Consider the following 20,237-nt stretch of genomic DNA (forward strand, 5'->3'; position numbering starts at 1 on the left):
GTATGTGTCTGTTCAACTGGATTGTTTATATGTACACACACACAAACACACACACGTACACACGTACATACATGTGCATGTGTACTGTATACATGCACTGTGTGCTTACACGTGTGTGCATACATGCATGCACGTCCACGTGTGTGCACATACAAACATACGTGCATGCATGCGCACCCACACATAAACGTGCGTGCACACACATGTACGTACACAGGCACATGCATGCAGGTACATGTGCACGTGTGTGTGTACATTAGCGAACCGCCATATATATATATGCACGTATGCACACCCACATATGTATATATTAAGCCTGCCATGTATGGATGCCTGAGCCACAGCTGCTCTGGAGAACACAAGTTTTCAAGGTGGAAGGCAGAGATTCTCCAAGACCAAGGGGCTCCCTGGGCTGCATCCCCCCGCCAGTTAGCGCTTGCCCGTCACTCTGGAACCTAGGCGTGTTCCGCCCTGGAAGAGGGGCCGCGAGGAAGCTGCAGCAGCTGGCCTGGGGCCTCCCAGAGGCCGATGCCGGGCCTCTCCTCGCACAGCTCACTGCTGGGCAGGTCCTGAGCCTCCCCGCGAGTCGTATCGACATGCCCACCCCACGCAGGTGCAGCCTGTGTTCCGAGAAGTGGCGTGGCGGCTTCGCGGGGCTCCAGCAGCGGTCACAAGCGGCACAGCTGGCCGCCGAGAGCTTCCACTCAGCGTCCTCGCTCCCACGGGCTGGGTCTGCCCGAAGATGGAAAGGCCGCAGTGACTACCACAGCACGCGACAGGAAGCACTGAAAATGCCTTTACTGTTTTCTCATTGTGGCTCTTTGCATCACACACTTCACGGCGGCTCAGCGGCTGGGCGCGCTCGGTGGGCGTCTCTGCCGATCTTCACTTGGGCTTCGTCGTGCCCTCAGTCCTCAGTCTCTTCCTCTTCCGTTATTGTCAAGGAAGCTGGATCGAAGATCAAACAAAGAGCGGGTTTGCTGCATGGAATGCTCAGCAGTCCCAAGGACACGTCATCAGGTCTGCGAACCCATCTACATGGCCATGATCTAGTCAAAGACAAGTCTGGCCAACAGTCCGTCTGCCCCGGCTCCCTGTCAGCAAAGGAGAAGCGTCTCCACTTCTCGTGGCCTCACTCTGCGGAAGCCCCCGAGAAGGGGGTGCACGTCCTGCCCTGAGGGAAAGTACCGCGGCTCAGACAGCTCGGCAGGGGCAGGCGTCCAGACCCTACAAGATGTCTGCGTAGGCCTTTTCTCTGCCCCGTAGCTACGGTGAAACCGAGTCTTCGCAGCTAGTGGGGAACAAGAGGCCCAGAGAGCACGCACCCACACAGCCTGAGGTAGAGCTGAGGGTTTGGGGTGCTTCCTGCTCTAAGCTGGCCAGGTGCTCACCTGTGAAGAGCAACAAGCAACCCGCCAAAGCCCTGCCCTCTGGAGACAGTTAATAAATACACAAAAACACAGGTGCCGGGTCCTGAGGGGCTGCTCCCAGCCCTTGGGCCACGCGTCTCCGCACCCCCGCCAGGAAGCACCCGATTCGCTCGGCGGGTGCCGACTCGCCCAGCCCCGGGGCCGCCCGCGCGCCTCCCTGCCCTGCCCGCCCCGGGGCGTGCCTGTCCCGGACGGGGCCTCTGGAGGAGCCAAGCTGCGCCCTGTGCCTGGACGACCTGCCGTCTTACCGTCCCCCTCCCTGATGCTCTCACTCTTGCTCAGTGGCTCCATACTCGCGGGCTGGGAGGCCACCTGCCCGCCGGATGGGGCTGCCTCTGCTTTCTCGCTGGACTTAGGAGAAAGAGGTACGTCCGTGGGCACTTCCTTTTCTCTCCTGTTCTCTTGAACGACTCTGATGGGAAGAGAGAAATTGAAGGTGGACAACTCGATGGGCCGTCCGGTCCTTCACCAGGCCGTCTCCCTAAAACAGGGGACACATGCTTTGCCTTAGCCGTGCCCACTTCAGCTCCTGATAGGCGCACCACACACGCAGTCGTGCTCGGCGTCCAGATGCCCGAGGGCGAGAACAGAGCAGGGACGGGGTGAGTGTGCAGGCAGGTCACTCAAGACGTCACCTGGCACCACTCAGAGCAGGGGAGTGGTTTTCTTTGCTGCTGGACAAAGTGACGTGCTAGTCTCCGGGGCTCCTATCTGTGTCGTAAGGGGGCTTGTGGTGGGGGCACTCGGCCCCGGGTGGCAACGATGAATCCAGGCTCTGACCGTGGGCAGCCGCCAGCTGCCATGGCCTTGCGTCCTCGTCACCGAAACGAGAGGGGAGATTCCTGCCTGGAGCACGTCTACGCTGTGGCTCACAGCGCTGAGCACCCTGCAGACACACCGGGCGGGGAGCCCCGGGCCCGCTCATGGGCGGAGGGGGGCGAGCAGAACGCGGACCACGTGGGAGCTCCTTAACTGCTGGGGCGCGTCATCAGGAGCTCTGGGGGAGCCGCTGGGCCCCTCCGACCGCGACAGCCCCGCCCACTCCTCGCCACCCTGAGTCCCGCACCTTCTGCAGGTGCGTTCAGTGGAGGAGCGACTGACCTGTAAATGATAGTGATGATGAAGGCCCCGGCGATGATCACGATCAAGACAGAGAACACCTGCACATAGACTGGAAAACAGTGTCCGTTACGGAAGTCGGGCCTCCCGCCCGAGGCAGGTGGCGCCCTGCCCCTGCTGCCCGCGGCCTCTCCTCCACCACCTCCCCCCTGGGGCCACTGCCGAGGGCTCGACGTCCCCACAGACGCGTGAGGCTCCACGTGGGCCACGCAGAGGACAGCCGAGGGCTGCCCGTGGGGACAGTGGTGCAGGCAGCGCCCTCGACTCTTCTCCAGAAAAGCCCCTCTGCCACCCATGAGCGGGGCCCCCCACCCCAACTCCCCAGAAACGGTTCCTCAACATTAGGGTGAGCTGTCCCAAGGCTGAATAGAAGGAGAATGCCTCTTGGCTGATAGCCACATTCCACCGGCCGAGCGTCTCTGTATTAAGGAGGGCCTTCCACTGTCCCCCCGTCTTCTCTAGACTCGCCCCAACAGAAGAACCTGGGCCTCCAGGGTGACTCTTGGGCGGCGGCCCCTATTCCCGTGCTTCTAGCTGTGGGAACGTTCTGGGCCCCTTCCCCCACCCCCAAGGGAAGCCTTCCCGTGGGGGCCCTCCATCGCAGGCACCTCTGCCGTTGGGCCTGACGTTTGGGGTCCATGGCTCCTGGGCTCAGGCAGAGCGAGGGGCCGTGTGCTGGGGCCCTCGTGCCCAGGCAGCCCCCGTGAGCGTGCTCAGCGGAAGCCCTGCGACCAGCACCCTCTCACTGGGCGGAGGTCGGGACTGGACGGGACGCACGTGGAGCTCCCAAAGGGGCGCCAGGCACGCAGTTGGTGCACAGTGTCCCTATTGTCTTACTACCATCGTGCCTCACCTCGCACAGCTTTTCACTCTTTCAAAGGGCAGAGACTGACTTCTTTGCACACCCCTACCTCGAGCAACAGGGTTTGCTCCAGTTCTCTTACTTCCTCCTCTAAACCGTTTCCACCCGTCCTTCACCAGCAGTAACACTATTAGATGCCGCGTCCCTGGAGGTTCATTCATGTGCTGAGGCTGACGTAACAAAGTGCCACCAGTGCGTGGCTTCAGACGACAGGAAGGTGCGGTCTCACAGCTGTGCAGGGACAAGTCCACGGGGGCGCCCCCGTAAGGCTCTGGGGCCTCCTTTCTGCCTCTCTGGCTCCTGCCGGTCCCGGGGCTCCTTGGTGTCCTCGGCTTGGGGACCCCTCACCTGGCTCTCAGTCAGCACGTGGCAGTTTCCCTCTGGGACACCGTCTTCATGGGGCGCTCCCCTCTGTGCGTGCTCTGGGCATCTCTAGGTCTCCTCTTGTAAGGGGCCCACGGTAGTCCGGTGTGACTTCAACTTAACTAATCACATCTGCAAAGACCGTGTTTCTAACTAAGGTCACATTCACAGGTACCGGAGGTTTGGCCTTCAGTGCATCGATGGCGGGGGGGTGGGGCAGCGGACAAAATTCAACCCCCAACAGAAGGTAAGCAGTAGCTGCAGAGAAAGCTGCCTCACAGGCATGGAAGGGCGATTCCAGCGGGAACCGCATTCTCTGGACTAACCCAGAGTGTCTCTGAGAACGGACAGGGCCTCCAGGATCCTTAACATGGGGGCTGAAGTCAGAAAGCTGAAGGGGGTTGAAGCCAAACCGTTCAGTGATAGCAGCCCAAATGCTTCCTTTTTCCCTACTGATCCGAGCTCAGTAAGTGGTGGCCAGCCATACATACGATGGGCACCCCATGGTCGAGAGTCCCTCAGGGAGAGGGTGGAGGAGGCAGTGGCACCTGGCCAGGGGTGGCCAGCACACCACAGCAATGAACCAAGCAGCGAGCTGCTTGTTGAAGGCTCTGTTCTAATCAGCTGGTTTCTTTCCTTCAATGATGCGTTTCCCGTGGAAACATGTTCACCTCAGTTCATCTTTCCATCTGTAGGGAGGCAATAACCAGCCCCCAGGATGGCCTGCAGGGATGCTTGCCTCCTGGTATTTGCACCCCGGTGTAGACACTTCCACACTGCATAGGGCTGACCTCTGAACCAAGGGCACTGGGCAGGGTGTAACTGCCGGGGCTAGGTCAGAGTCATTGTGGCCTCTGACTTTCTCGGGCCACCCGCTCTGGGAAGAGGCCATCACCACGTCGTAAGGACAGGCAAGCAGGTCTCATGGCACGGAAAAAGGCTTCCTGTTAACCCTTAGTACCACTTCGCCGGCGAAGCAAGCTGTCTCAGAGCAGGCCCTCCAGCCCCGGTCCGGCCCTCAGATGACTGCCACCTCACGAGTTGCCAAGCCCACACCACCCAGCCAAGACTCTAAGGTGTCGCTTTAGTCCACTAAGTTCTGGGTAGCTCGTTACACAGCATAAGTAACTAATATGAGGGTGTGGCAAAGGGCATGGCACAGAGAAAGTGCACTTAAATGACGCTGAATGAACTGAATGGAAATGATCAAACCAGGAGCTTTTAAGGGACAGGAAGGGAGCCCTCAAATTCTCGAATTCCAGGACATGTATGTTCCTTAGTGTGATTTTGTGTCCTGGTTCATGGAGGAAATTTAGAATTTAAGCAGTGAAAGAGACATACACATGGACCACGTTGGAATATCCGATTGTCAGTATATCTTCCAAATCTTTACACATGCAAGTACTTTCAGTCTTTGGTGTCAAGTTCTTGGAGGCAGAGACTGAGTCTCTGTGATCCTGTCTGCGCAGGACCTGGCCAGCACATGATTTGCTATCAACAATATATGTGGTTTATAATAAGCCATATATCATGATTGGTCACTGAAAAATAGCAACAACTGAAGAAAGCATTATTTTCTTTAAGGAATCTCTCGGTAATTTCACCCCCCGATACAGTTAAAAGTTTTGAAATCATCTCAGCGCGTCCCATGAAGAAACAGAAGTCAAACACTTAGAAGAAGTGACATGTTAAATGATGTGCCCTGAATCAAGACTGAAGGGTGAAGGCAAGTCATTCTCTCTGAACTCCCAATTCTTTCTCAAAGATCTGATGCTAATTCCCCAAGTTCATATTCTTAATAATACAGATTATGCCGTAACACAATGTGCACTTCAAACCAGCCAATTTAAGAAGTTGGTGAAAGGTTTTCATAACATGGAATTATGTGCACAAAGAACTCATAATACCCTGTCACTGAATACTACAACTTACACAGCACAGAGGTTCACTTGCCATCTTGAATGAGAAAGATGTCAAGGAAATGAAAAATAATTTGAGGGCACAGTGAAAACCCAAATGTAGGGCTCACTGCCCAGACTCTTCCCACAGATGGCCCAACCTCTCAAGCTTGAAAGAAGTCAGAAGTTAAGAAAAAGCCTATAGCCCACACAACTCATTTATTAAAACTGAAAGGGTGGAAAGAGGATTAACATTGGCCTCCACGCAGAAATGACGTAACTCCTTGTGGAACAGTGAACCCCCTTCCCGGACAGAAAATTCCTGAGAGTCCGTGTTCTTTTCTGGGTTCCTCACAGACACCAATACGTAAGGTGCTTATAAAGAATAAGGCTCATCTTTCAAATGAGTTACAGGCATAAGGTAATAATATTAATGCACGATATGCTTGGATTACATATTAATATGAGCAAAATGGCTAACTCTCTCATAAAATTCTCATGAGAAGACATTCAGGGGAGGGACAGATGGGAAAAGGAGTGGCAGCAGCTTGAATCTGTGCGCCCTTGCTAGCCACGAGCTGCCTTCCAGGTTCCATCTCACCACCTTACGCTGCTGGGGCCGTTTCACTGGGACATGAGGGAACCGGAGGGACAGCCAAAGACTATGACCCCGTGTGAGACCTGACTTAGGAACTGAATGTCTTCTGCATCTTCCTATGTGCAAGACTGAAAGAACAAATCCAAATGCCCTTTGGATGTGAATGTTTCCTGCTTTTAGAAGCCCCAAATGGTAAACAAAAAACTAAGATACATAAGTGCTTAGGACACGGGAGCCAAGAGGTAAAGCTCCACGATGGGCTCGTCTGTTGCCCTCCAACAGTGAGATGTGTGTCAAACCACCAATGCCACAAAATGACAAAAAGATGACAAGTGCAAAAAGCAGCAAATTATGGCCAAACCACCACCCAGTGCCATGACCTCAACTGAGGAATAGCTGTCACGTACCCCGGAGAACAAGCTGCTGGATGATAGGCCATTCCACACGGGCAGACCTGGGCTCTAGAGGATCTTTCAGGTGAGATTCCGGCTACAGGTTGTAGGTTTTACAATGAGAGAAGTAGAGGACAATAAACAAATTTAAAGACAAAGTGCTGTGTCTCATTGCAGCTTTCACTACCCAATTGTGTGCAACTGGACCTGAGGTTCATTAAAGTCTGGAATTTTCAGTGTGACATCAGAAAAAAAAAAGTGTAGAAAAGGAGCCCCCCGCCCCAATCCCTCCTCCATAAAACCAGTGAGAACACTGGCAACATTCATTAGAATAAACGTTTTCAGAACTCTGAAAATTAATCAATCAAAAGTTTGCAGATGCACAGGTAAGTGTCAGTAAGAACAGTGAAATGTGGACATTTTAACTGGTGCTATTTCTACTTCTGCTCACCTCCAGTTCCATGGTAGTCTTCAACCAACAGCCCACAATCATGGTGACCACTAGCAGCCTGGCATCTCTGAAGGGGGCAGAACAGGGCTGGAGCTTCTTCAAAGTCCAGTCCCAAAGAACCGTCATTATTTGATCCAACCGGTACTTCGCTAGATCTCACTTGCAAGGTTGTCTTTATTTGACCTGACTTGGAGCTAATTTAGTGTGAACAGCTTCTTCTCAGGCATTTGTTGAAAACAATCAGAGGCAAATGTTGAAAATCATGACGGCTAAAGTGGCTGATAGCAGTTGGGGGTAGATAACAGGTTGACCAAAAAGTTTAAAAGGAAAATCTGGGGAATTATCTGTCTGTAGGGAGGTCTGAAAAGCTGTGACATATTCCTTGGGATCCAGAAGGCAATGGGCATGCCCAAGGCTGTGCACATACTTAGGAAATAGCTGAGAAGGCCCTAAACTCTCACTTCTGGCTGCCTTGAATCTCTGTGTAAGCATGAAGTAAAGATTAAGGCACAGTTGGAAACTATCTGGCTGACTGTTGAAGGTGTGCCTCAACACACACAGAAAGCCCCTACACGAAGACTGAGACTTTTTGTCTCCAAGAATCTAAGCAGATTTTCCAGTCATTAGCTGACCAGTAAGCTAACCAAGCCGAGTCTTCAATGGTCACAAACCACAAACAATACAGACTTTACAGAGTTAGTTCAGAAAGGTCATTAAACGATGCTAACAACAACTTTGGCAAGGCAGGCGAACATGATTTTCAGAGTTGCCACGCATTTTTAAATGTCTAGTTTTCAATAAAAAAAATATTAGATATGCAAAGAAACAAGAAAGTACGAACACACACGCACACACACACACACACACACAAGCCAGAAATTGTCCCTGAGGATGACCAGATGTTGGCTCACTAGGCAAAGATTTTAAATTAGCTACCTTAAATATGGTCAAAAAACTAAAGGAAATGATGTCGGAAGAGGTAAATTAGGAGAATGATATCTCACCAAATAGAGAGTACCAATTACAGACACAGAAATTATTTTTTTAAAGAACAAAATAGAAATTCTGGAGTTGAGAGTGTAACAAAAATGAAAATATCACTAGAGGAGTTCAATAGATTTGAGCAGGCAAAAGGAAGAATCTGCAAACTTGAAGATAAATCAGTTGAGACTATCTGAGCAACAGAAAATAGAATCAAGCAAAGTTAACAGAGCCTCAGAGACCTGAGAGGTACCATGGAGTGGACCAACATGCACAGCGGGAGTCCCAGGGGTAGTGGAGAGAAAGGAGAAGAGTATCGGAAGAAATGGCAAAAGCTTCCTAAATTTGATGATTAGGATAGACTCAAAGAGATCCACCCCTAGATACATAATAAACAGTCAAAAGACAGAGAATCTGGAAAACAGAAGAGAAGCAACATGATACATATAAAGAAACCTAAGGATTAACAGCAGATTCCCCATCAGAAACCATGGAGGCCAGAAGGCAAGATGATGAAATATTCAAAGTGTTGACAGAAAGAGACTGCTAATCAGGAATTTTATATACTGTGACTCTATCCTCCAAAAATGGACAAATTAAGACATTCCCAAACAGAAACTGAGAGCATTCATCACTAGCAGACCTGCCTTACAAGAAATACTAAAAGGGAGTCCCTTCAGGATGAAAGGGTAGGGTACTAGACAGTAACTCAAATCCACATGAGTAATAAAGAGCATCACTAAGGTACCCAATAGATGCAGAAAAAGAATTTGATAAAATCCAACATCCCTTCATAATAAAAACACTCAAGAAACTAGGAAGAGAAGGGAACCTACTCAACCTGACCTTTGGTAAAACCCATAGCTACCATCATACTTATGGATGAAACACTGAAAACATCCCCCTAAGATCAGGAACCAGATGAGGATGTCCATTCTCATTGGTTCTATTCCGCATGTACTAGAGTTTCCGGCCAGGGCAATTAAGCAAGAAAATGAAATCGAACCAACTATATTGGAAAGAAAGAAGTAAAAAAATCTCTATTTGCAGATGATACACTCTTGTATCCAGAAAATCCTAAGTAATCAACTATAAATGAGAAGAACTAATACACAAGTCCAAGAAGGTGGCAGGATACAAGATCACAATACAAAAATCAATTGCATTTCTATATTCTAGCAACCTTTCAATTCTCTTGTGTCTATACCTAGGATTCTATATACAATCTGAAAATCAAATTAAGGAAATATACCCATTTATAATAACATCAGGAGAGAATAAAATACTTAGGAATAAATTTAACAAAAGAAAGGCAAGATTGGTACATGGAAAACTACAAAATATTGCAGAGAGAAATTAAAGATGACCTAAATAAATGGACAGATATCCCTTGTTCATGGGTTGGAATACTTAACATTATTAAAATGGCAATATCCCACCCCCAAGTTATATATAGATTCAACACAATCCCTATCAACATCCCAGATGGCATTTTTTTTTCCAGAAATTGACAAGCTGGTCCTAAATTAATATGGAAATGCAAAGAACCCATAGTAACCAAAACAATCTTGAAAAAGAAGAACAAAATTGGAGAAGTCATGCTTTTCAATTTCAACATTTATCCTAAAACTATAGTAATCAAAGTGGTGTGGTACTGGCTTAGTGGAATAAAACTGAGAGCCCAGAAATAAACCCTCACATTTATGGGCAATTGATTTTAGACAAGGATGGCAAAGCAATTCAATGGAGAAAGCATAGTCTTTTCAACAAATGCTGCTAGAATACCTGGATATCTAGATGCAAAAGAATGAAATTGGATCCCTGCCTCACACCGTGGAAAAAAAAAAATTGAGTCAAAATGGACCAAAGCCAGAGGAGGAGCAAATGGCAGAGGAGTAGGAGACCTAAATCTTGTCTGGTCCCAGGAATTCAGCTAGATAGGGATCAAACCATTCTGAACACCTATGAACTCAACAGGAGATCCAAGAAAAGAATGGCAGCAACTCTCTGAACAGAAAAGCGACCACTTTCTGGAAGAGGTACAGATCTGTGATTCAACAGTCTTGCACAATTCACAGTCCTCACCATAGCACAAGGAACTGTAATTTTTAAATGTAAAACCAGCCAGGGTCCCAGAAGGAGGACCCCCCCCTGAGGAATTTTAACAGATTGGGATACCATTACTCAAAACCAGAGGTTCAGAAAGCAGAAGAGTACTCACCAGGAAGGACAATGCCTTCATAAAAATGACAACAACAAAAAACCAGATCCTGAGTAAAGTCAGACCCAAAGTCAACCAGAAGGAGGGAGCTCAGATCTAAGAAGAGACTCACTGAACCAAAAGGAAAGAGATGACCCATGGAAGCAGAGAAAAAGAGCACAGCTCAAATGGATTCTCCAAAGTTACAGTCTCCTCTATTGAAGACCGTCAGCCTCAAAATTCCATCATCCTTTGGCCAAGAGCTGCTGGAGGTCTGCCCTGATATCTCCCCATCCCTAAAGTGGGCCAGAGATCATTCTACTTCCTCAGAGGTGGGCCACAGAGATGGTTCCTGTCACTGGATGCGTGGAACACAACCGTACTTACATTTGATGTGACTGCTGGGGCCATCAGATCCTAGCTCAGCTACGGATAGTCGTTAGAGCCTGAACAAGTCAGTTAAAGCCTCAGAATCTCATTTTCCTTATCTTGTAGGGTTGTTGTAAGGATTGCAAATGATATCTTACAGTGTCTGTTGCATAATAAATGCTCCATCAATTATTAAAAAAAAAATGGACCAAAGCCATAAATGTATAAGCTAAAACCATAAAACTCTTAGAAAATAACAGAGATGTAAAAAAAAAAAAAAAAAAAAACAAAAAAGAAAAATAACAGAGATGTAAATCTTTGTGACCTCGGATTAGACAATGGTTTCTTAGCTATGACACCAAAAGCCCAAGCAACCACAGAACAAATAGATAAACGAGATATCATCAAAACTAAAAAATGTTGTGCTTCAAAGAGACACTATCAAGAAAGTGAAAAGATGACCAACAGATTGGGAGAAAGTAGTTGCAAATCACATATCTGATAAGGGTCTACTATCCAGAAGAGATACAGAGCTCTTACAACACCACAATAAAAAGAATTAACCCAGTTAACCCAGTTAAAAACTGGGCCAGAAATGTGAATAGACTTCTTCAGAGAGGACACACAAATGGCCAAATGCACATGCAAAGGTACTCAACATCATTATTCATCGGAGAAATACAATCCAAACCACAGTGGACACAGCTTCATATCCATCATGGCGGCTATCATCAGAAAGACAGACAACTAGTGTTGGTGAGGATCCAGAGAAACTGGAACTCAGGTAATCATGCTGAGACTGTCAAACAGTGCAGCTACTGTGGAAAATAGTTTGGCAGTTCTTTAAACATTTTAAGTATATTTAATAAATGATCCAGAAATTCCACTTCTGGGTAAATACCCAAGAGAAGTGAAAACACATGTTCATGCAAAAACTTATACACACGTGTGTTCCCAGTAGCTAACAAGTGGGGACAACCCAAATTTCCATCAGCTAACACAGGGATAAACCAAATGTGGTCTGTCCCTACAATGGAATATTACTCAGCCATAAACAGGAACACAGTGCTAACACCTGCTCCCACACGCATGAGTTCTGAAAACGTGTGAAAGGAGCCAGACACACAAGGTCACATATTGCATGATTCCATTAATGTGACATGTCCAGATCAGCGGTCGCCAGGGGCTGGAAGTGGGGGCGGGGGGGAATGGGGATTGTCCAGTTGATGAGTACAGGGCTTCTTTAGGGCTAATACAAATGTTCTGGAAGTGATAGTGGTGATGGTTGCCCAATTTTGTGAATACACTAAAAACCACTGAATTGTACACTTTATTTAAAGGGGTAAGTTGTATGGTATGAGAATTTTATCTCAATAAAAATAACCAAAAAAGAGGTAACTTCCAGCTGTTTCTATCTACAGGTACAGGGAAAGGTGTGGGATCCTAGGGTTGCTCGGGTCTCCCAGAGGCAGAGAGAAGTAAGGAGAGTCTGGTCCCAAGTCTTCCAACTCAAGATCTGGATGAGAAATTGTCATCAGAAAATCTTCATGGCATTTCTTATGGCCTCTGCTTTCACCTCCTTCTGAGAAGCCAAACTTCCTCCTCTTTTGCCCTAAGTGCCAAATCTTCACCGTAAAGCAAGACAGATGCACCCCCTTGGCGAGCCAGGATCCTGCGGATGCTTTGGATTCTTTGATCCCTTTACGCAGAATGTCACTTCCTTCTTGAACAAGGAGCTGGCTTCGCGTTTGGGGTCTGTGGGATCAGGCAGCCCCATGAGTCCCTCCTTGGGAACAGTTATGAGTCATGAAGGTTTCTGACTGCCTAGGCCTTCCCATGTCCGGGAATGGGAGATGTCACTCTGCGTCTCACCTCCGAGGGCTCAGCCTACCTGGGGCTCAGAGGAGAGAAGAAACCTTTCCAGTCTCCCGGCACAAGCATGCCTTTACCCACTGGGGAGGTGAGGACGGACGGGAGCGGCCTGGGACAGGGAGGGCCCGGGACACGTTCTCCCACAGCATGGGAGCTGCCGAGCGTCCGCGGCCCGTGCCAGCTTCGGTCTGTGGGGCACCTTCCTCCTCTCTGGCAAGATCTTGTGTAGGCCACCCCGCCGCACACACCATTCCTCTCCCAATACTCCTAGAGCCAAGCACCCTCATTTCTAAAAGGGCCGCAAACAGGGCAAGAAAACACATCAGTCATCTAGTGAATTCTGTGAGGGTTTGGAGATACTGATTGAAAAAATTCTAGAGGCTGAGAAGCCCAAAGCTCTGAAGTGTGAGCAAAGCCCCAGACAGTGTAACTAGAAGACCCCTTCCCCCAGGGCACCCCGGCTTGTATCCTGCCCCGCACCCTAACTCTCCCACTCAACCGTGAATCCCTCAGCCCCAGCGGAAGCAGGCCCTGCTCTGGGGCGGGGGGGGTGGCCTCTCCCCGCTCCCACAGCCTCCCCGGATCGGGACTCCCTGCTGGCCCCGCCATCCCAGGTGCATCCTGGACTCCCGGGGTCAGGGTGCACTCAGTGGGGTCTGGTTTTATGCTGACCGTGACAGGGCTGTGGAGAAGCCCCGTGGGGTCTGACCTTGGGCACGGCCGGTGGCCAGCCCCACCTCGAGCCAGCTGCTTCTGCCCCCTCCCCGCATGCCCAGGGTCTTCCCGGGACCCTTCTTGTATCAGCTCAGTTCCATCCAGGAGTGAACTTCCTTTCGCCCCGCTAACTCGCCAGAGTGATGGAACCGGGGTGCAGCGGAGGCCGCGAGGGCATGAAGCCTGTGGGGCTCAGTGGCTGCTCGGCACAGGGCGGGGGCCACGGATGCTTACCGGGGACGGCTTTCTCGTAGCATACGCCCTTATAAAAGCAGCAGCCGAGCTCCTTGCAGCGGTCCCTGGTGATGTTGTAGTCACAGATGTCGTACAGAGGAATGTCGCACACTGCAAAGCAGACACACAGCGCTGCCAGGAGCCCCAGCCCATGGCTGGGGGCGCTCCAAGGCTGGTGCTGGGGGGGTGACGTGTTTAATTATGCATCATACAAATCTCTGTCCCAAGATCTAGGATGAATCCGGTTTCTGAACAAAATAATGTCAAGTTAACTGCAGGCACTGATGCGGGGTCCTGTAATGATTGAGGACAAAGTGCATCTCAGCAGCGCCAGGACCGGCGCTCTGCAAAGGAAACGGAAAACAAAGATCGGATACAACGGACATCGGGGTCGCAGGCACAACGTGTGATTAATTCACAGGGGAGCACACAGTGAGCTAAAATTATCAACTCAGGCTGAAGATTATTCCAGAGTTTAAAAGTTGGTTGAAAAGGGCAGAACGTAAAATGTCAGCTTTGACCAAAAGCAAGCAAGCTGGTATCCGGGCCGTGGGCCCAGCGGCGCAGACGGCGGGGGATGCATCTCAGCGCCGCTCAGCGCCGAATGCTGATGCGCTTCCAGCCTCGGGCACCCGTGAGTCCCCTCAGGGGCAGGCAGCAGTGTCTGCCCAAACCCTGCTGGGGTCTCCCAGCGCGCGGGTGGGGGCTCCAGAGAAACCCACTGTCCCTCCCGCTCCTTCCCGAGGCGTGCAACTGGACTGCCACTGCCCATTCCAGCAGCCAGGCTGGGCGGCCTCAGGGGACGGAGAAGCCCGCGTCACCCCCTGCACCACTGCCCTCTCCCAGAGCCCGGCTAGCTGGCCGGGTAGGGCCGGCCTCCCCCGCTGCCCGGGGTCACCGAGTGCTCAGTCGCCCTGCAAGGTGGGTCATCCGTTTAAAGGCATGCCAGCCGTGCCCAGCTTCGCCTCTGACGGGGTCCAGGCTGCAGGGAGCCCGCCCAGACCCTCACGATGGCGACATGGGGAGCACGGCCACCACCGCACTCGTGGGCAACTCCCACACAATTCAGAGCGGGGGCCCCACAGGATGACAGCCAGCATGGTGGCAAACACAGGTGTGCTCAGCCCCCTCCACCTTGTCCAGAAAGTTCCAGGAAACCCAAGAGCACACAGCTGACCAGGAGAGCTGGCGTCCCTACCACCCCAACTGTCTTCATGGAGCCGGAGGACCAAGGGTTCTCCAAGGTGCTCCATGATGGCAGAGGATTATTTCAGCAAAGAGCACGGGCAGAAAACCAGCTGTTGAGGCATAATTTTGTTCATAACGATTGTTCTCTTTCAACGTCACTCCTCACATGAGAACATGTGGGTCGGTGATTTCCCAGTCCGGCTGCTTTCATGGAACAGTCTGGGAGAGCAGCTGGTCCCCAGAGCACCTGTGCAGAGGTCAGTCTCCCAGCACATCTGAGATCTCCGCGCCCACCCCACCTCCTCCCCAGGACTGTTTTATCTGCCTGGACCTCCCCCGCGGTCTTGCTGCGTTTCTGGAAAGTTGCCTCCAGAAGAATCTCGTCTACTTCTCCATCCCTGGCGTGACCCCTTCGGAGCTGGGGTCTGGACAGCGCCCAGCTGACCGTCCGCAGGGTGGAGACAGGAGGGTTCAGACGAGGGGACAGTGGTTGTGGGAGGAAAGGACCACAGACCGCCCCGCTGCTGAGTCCCATGTTTTCCTTCCGGCCACTCCACAGACGTAACATAAACGGCACTTGTAAGGCACTTTACAGTTTACAAGGCACGGGCACTGGAACGACTTTCAACGCCACGGCACCTCATGAGGAAAAGGACACTGGTTTTAGAGGCTACGTGATCCATCCACAAGGGCTAAGGGCACAGGCCACACGCCAGGTCCCTGCACTCAAGTTCCCTCCCCCACTGCCGGCCGCGTGACCTGGCAGAGCCGCGTCTTCTCTACAATGGGGACGGGACAGGGACGGGATGGTCTCAGCGGTGGGGCTCTGGAAGGACCAAGTGCCGTAGAGCCTCGGAGAGAGCTCACCGCCTGGGGCTGGGGCTGGCCCGAGGTTAGCTCTGCTGATGAAGGACGGCTGGAGTCCCGAGCTTGGCAAGCACACCCTGGCCGTCGCTCTGCCACGAGACCCAGCGTAGGTCTTCCACCCTCAGGGTGGGCAGAGTGCCCGGCGCGCAGAACCATGCGGTAAGGGTGCAACTCACAGGCTGCCCCGTGTGGGGTGGGGGACCCGCTGGCTCGCCCTCTGCCCTCGACAGGACACCGTCTGAACGGAGTGTGACTGAGCCCCAGGCCGGCACCCTGCTTGGCTAGGTGGAGCTGAGATGTGCCCCCCAGCCCCTAGAGGCTGGGTGCACCCCTCTGTCTCCCCACACCCACCTGGTGAGCACCTGCCAGGCATGGCAAGCTGGAGAATGGTGGGCAGAGATGAAGATGGCCAATCCCGCCCCCCACCGCGGCCAGTCCCTCTTTAGGAGGCTGCCTGTCATCTCGACAACCCTCCCTCGTTCCTTCATCTGTATGTTCAGTCCCAGGCTGGTGCCCCGAGGCTGTGCAAGCCTTCAGTGGCACCACGTGAGCCACGCCATCCCTGCCAGCAGTGGCAGGCAGGAGGATAGCCCAGACGTCGGGGAGCTAAAGCCGCACACCTGAGGACAGGAACACCGGGCAGGCAGCGCTTCCGGGGCGGGGCGGGGTCCCCCGCACAGAGTCAGCACCTGCCCTCAGGGCTTGACAGCACCCTTGGAAGTCCGTAAAGGAGGGTCAGGCACGCCCTCCCAAGGCTGCATCCTGGAGGGTGGAGGGGGAGCCCCAGCCAGGGTGGGGATGAAGGTCTGAACCAACGGGCACAGCTGGCTGACCTGGGCTCTGCTCTGAACTCTGGTCCACCAGCATCCAGGCCGCCTCTAACAAGCCTACGCCCCCCCACCTGCCCAGCCTCCTCTACCTGCCCCGTCCCTACGCCCTCCCTCCCCCTCCACCCGGCCGCCTGCCACACCTCCCCTCCCCCTCCCCCTGCCCCCCCTCTACCTGCCCACCTCCTTCCACCTGCCCAGCCCCCACACCTGCCCTCCCCCGCCCCTGCCCAGGCCACAGTGGCCAGTGCCCAGCAGAGGCAGCCTGCAACAACAGAAGCACATCTGGCCCCAGGAAGGCTGCCGGCAGGTGCTGACAAAACAGCTGTCATCTAACGGTTTAGCAACGAGTCCCAGAGTAAAAAACATGTAACAGCCACATGGATGCCTACAGAGGGTGACAGAGATGTACTGTCACATGCCCTCATTCACCCCCCACCGCAAACTTGGAGGAATAGCGGCTTAGGGTCAAAGTGCAGGTGGGTCACTGTGAGCCAGGAGAGCGGGGCCCTCTGTGGGTCAGTGAGCACAGGGAAGACGACCTCCCGCCCCAAGCAGGTTAGCACAGGTGGGACCCCGGCTTGCCTTGCTACACCTGAGTGACCAACCTGCCCCAGCCCACACCTGGAGAAGGGGGTGGGCACCGCTCTCCATCCCCACCGCAACGGGGCCGCCAGTCCCACAGCCCTGAAGTAGAGGCGAGAGAGGCTGTCCACTCCCGGGGCCTAAGAACACACTGTCCCCCATGTGGGTGCTTCCGCCAGGAGACTCGAGGGGCAACTCCAGGCCAGCCTGCTCCTCTGCCCTGGGCCTTGTGGATGGGAAACCACAGCTCCTCCAGTGGGCCCCCCGCGGCCTGCCTTGGAGCCAGACCCACTGACCTCCGTGTCCCGGCTGCCCTGTGTGATGGAGCCCCACAGACTGGCCCCAGGAAGGGCGTCCGAGCGAGTGAGCCCCAGCGACAGGAAAACTGTCTCACCGAAGCCTGGCCAGCCCAGAACCCTCCCCGCCAGTCCAGGCTCCAAGCCAAAGAAAGAAAAAAAAAAAGGAAGAAACCAAATTTCTTTTCCTTCCATTTTCTTATCTTTTATCACACAGTGCACACAGACAAGCTCCCCTGAGAAGAAAAGTTGAGTCACACGGCAGAGCGTGCACGGTGGGAACGGCCCCTCCCTCCTTCCCGCGCGGGGCACCTCGTGTGGCTCTCCGTGGCCGCGCGCAGATGTGTGCACACTCGGACCGGCAGCCTCGCGGGCCCCATAGCCCTGGTTTCCCCTGGCTCCCAGTACGAGTGTCCGACCGCAGACCCCGGGCACCCAGGATGGGGGAGGTGGGCTTTCCTGCTGAGAAACATGTTCTCTTCAAGAGAAAGTCGCTCTTGCAACAAACGTTTTGAGATGGAAGCATCCATGTGGCTCGTCACGAGGAAACGTCTTTGACCCTGGGGCCCCGTGAGCCAGCTGAACACCTCCGGCTCAGACGTCTCTATGGACACTTGCAAGAAAACGAAGGCTTCACAGCATCTTCCTGCATCCCACTGCCCCCCGTCCCTGGCTCGGCCTGGTGAGTAACCGCCACCACCATGGGGTGGAACAGGCCCCCGCGGCGGGCCTTCCCAGTTACCTGCAAATTTCTTCAGGAGATGCGAGGGGGACTTTTTGAACTCTGGTGCATATCGCATTGTAGCAGTCGAAGGGCAGACGAGAGGGTCAAGGGAACCTGGGGGAGAGAAGGGGTTAGCACAGGTGGGACCTCACGGGCGGGGGGGGCGGGCAGGGACAGGGGGCCAGGCAGCACGGGCCCAGGTCTCACCCGGCGACCACGTCCCCAGCCAAGCCCCCTCAGCCGCGTAGCCGTTACACTCCAAGTGGACAACTTTGGATCAAACAAGAAACCGGCACCCCCTCCCTCCAGGGCTCCCACCAGTGGAGACTGGAGCCGACTGCAAGCCCGCCCTGTCCACTGTGACGTCACACAAGCCCATGACATCACACGGGGGGCCCAGTGGTGGGAATGCCCACAGCGCCGAGGGCGAGTGGAAGGGGGGCCACGAACCCCCCGCCCAAGACCCTTTTCTGCAGGATGTCCAGGCCTGGCTTCACGTCCTGCGCTCGCTCCTGGGTCGTCCTTCTTGGGGTGTCCACGTTTGCTGGGACGCAACAGTGAGCAAAACAGACAAACCCCTCGCCCTCAGGGACATGTAGCCCCACAGAAGGAGACAGACCACGTCAGGTCAGGCACGTGCTGCAGGGGAGAAGCAGAGCACGGAGCTGGGACTGATTCCCTGCTTACGTGGGGTAAGCCGGCGGCCTCAGGCTGGCTGAGCAGTGTGGGGAGGAAGTGAGGGAAAGCATGCAAGCCTGAAGCAGCGGCAAGTGCAAAGGCCCTGGGGTCAGCCAGGCCTGGCCAATCTTGAGAAACCAAGAGGCTGCACACTTGGGAGACCTGAGGATTGAGGGGACCGGTCTGGCCAGGGCTGAGGTCCCAAGGGCGTGACAAGCAGCCGGTGGGCTGGAAAGCCATCTGTGTGCCTTGGGGAAGTAGCCTGCTGGGGCCACAGAACCTGCATGAGGCAGGCCTGGGGGGCAGGAGCTCCAGAAGAGTGGGAGAGGAGGGAGGCCCGTGCCCAGCCCAGAGAAGGGTATGGGAGCAGTGAGGAGGTCCAGGTGCCCGGTGACCATCCCTCTCCCACGCCTGGGCCGCTGGGGCAAAGAGCAGGGACCTATAGGGGAGGGCTGAGTGCTGGCCGACTGCAGGTGGGAAGGAGGCCACAGGACATGGCAGGAGGGCTGTGGGGGCCATGAACGGCCAGTCCGCGGGGTTCAGGAGCTGCATTGCTGCCAGAGGCTGAGCCCAGGGCAGCGAGCAACAGCTGGTGGGGCGGGAATCAGGGTAGCCTTGTGCTGGGACCTGTGTCATTGCGACCCCAAGAGCGGGGCCCCAGGGAGACGTGGGGGAAGGCAAACCGTGACAACCAGGCCAGAGAGGAGCAGAGGGTGCAGGCGAGAGGGGAGAGGGCCGCAAGGGCAGCCAGGGCGGCCCACGGTGGGGTGTGTGGGAGACGGGCCCCCAGTGAGAGCAGCCTGGCAAGTTTGGGGTGCGGTGTTGAGCCCGCGGATCTGGCAGTGCCTGTCCCTCCCACGGCTCACGCCACAAGGAAGCGGGCTTCAGTGCCCCTCATCACCAATCGTAGCACCTGGCCTCGGCGCCACGGTTTCCTTTACTGTAACATGAGGGTGACGACACAGTACCCGCTCCGTGGTAGCACCCACACCCCGAGGGCTTCTGACAGCCCCATGCGCTAGCCTGGCGCCCACTGCATTGCAATTCACAGGCCAAACGCTTCACCCACGGGAAGTGCACCAGTCAGTGGGTTCGGGGCACTTGCAGAGTCTGCAGCATTCACAACCCATTGCAGAACGTCTCCAACAGCCCAGGAAGAAACCCCGCACCCATGAGCAGGGCCTCGCCCCTGCCCCGCTACCCATGGTGCACCTCCAGCCAGCAAGGCCCGCTGCGCTCAGCACGCCCATCACTAGAAGCACGGGGTGTGCGGTCTCCGGTGTCCGGCTTCGTCCACAGGGCAGGGGTGTCGGCGCCCGGCTCCTCTGGGGGCCGGACATTTGCCTTGCTTCCTCTCTGTGGCCACCAAGGGAGCAGCCAACGTGGTCGGAGTTAGTCTGTGAGCCCTGAGCCCCGCTCCCCAGTGAGGACTAGCGACTGCACTGAACACATTTCATTTTCGTTGACAGAAGAGTGGGAGAGGAGGGAGGAGATGACAGACATTTGCTCTTGTCAACTGTGAGGGCTTCCCAGGGGGAGTAGGTGTTGCCACGGGTTTTCTGAAATAAAGTACCACCAGGACCCACGAC

The 20,237-nt window shown here is 53.9% G+C and overlaps 1 protein-coding gene across 1 annotated transcript; it reads right to left on the reverse strand.

The window, feature by feature from the left end:
• Nucleotides 1–590: 590 nt before the first annotated feature.
• On the reverse strand, nucleotides 591–18,321 carry TEX29 (testis expressed 29). Its single transcript, XM_027590887.2, has 6 exons — nucleotides 18,178–18,321; nucleotides 17,989–18,084; nucleotides 13,484–13,594; nucleotides 2,532–2,601; nucleotides 1,679–1,842; nucleotides 591–948 (listed from the first exon to the last, which is right to left on the reverse strand). Exons 2-6 carry the CDS (start codon nucleotides 18,044–18,046, stop codon nucleotides 908–910), a joined length of 444 nt encoding a protein of 147 aa, XP_027446688.1. The 5' UTR covers nucleotides 18,047–18,084; nucleotides 18,178–18,321; the 3' UTR covers nucleotides 591–907.
• Nucleotides 18,322–20,237: the final 1,916 nt, after the last annotated feature.

This window comes from Zalophus californianus, chromosome 3 (genome assembly GCF_009762305.2).
Source record: "Zalophus californianus isolate mZalCal1 chromosome 3, mZalCal1.pri.v2, whole genome shotgun sequence".
In the NCBI taxonomy this organism is placed as follows: Eukaryota; Metazoa; Chordata; class Mammalia; order Carnivora; family Otariidae; genus Zalophus; species Zalophus californianus.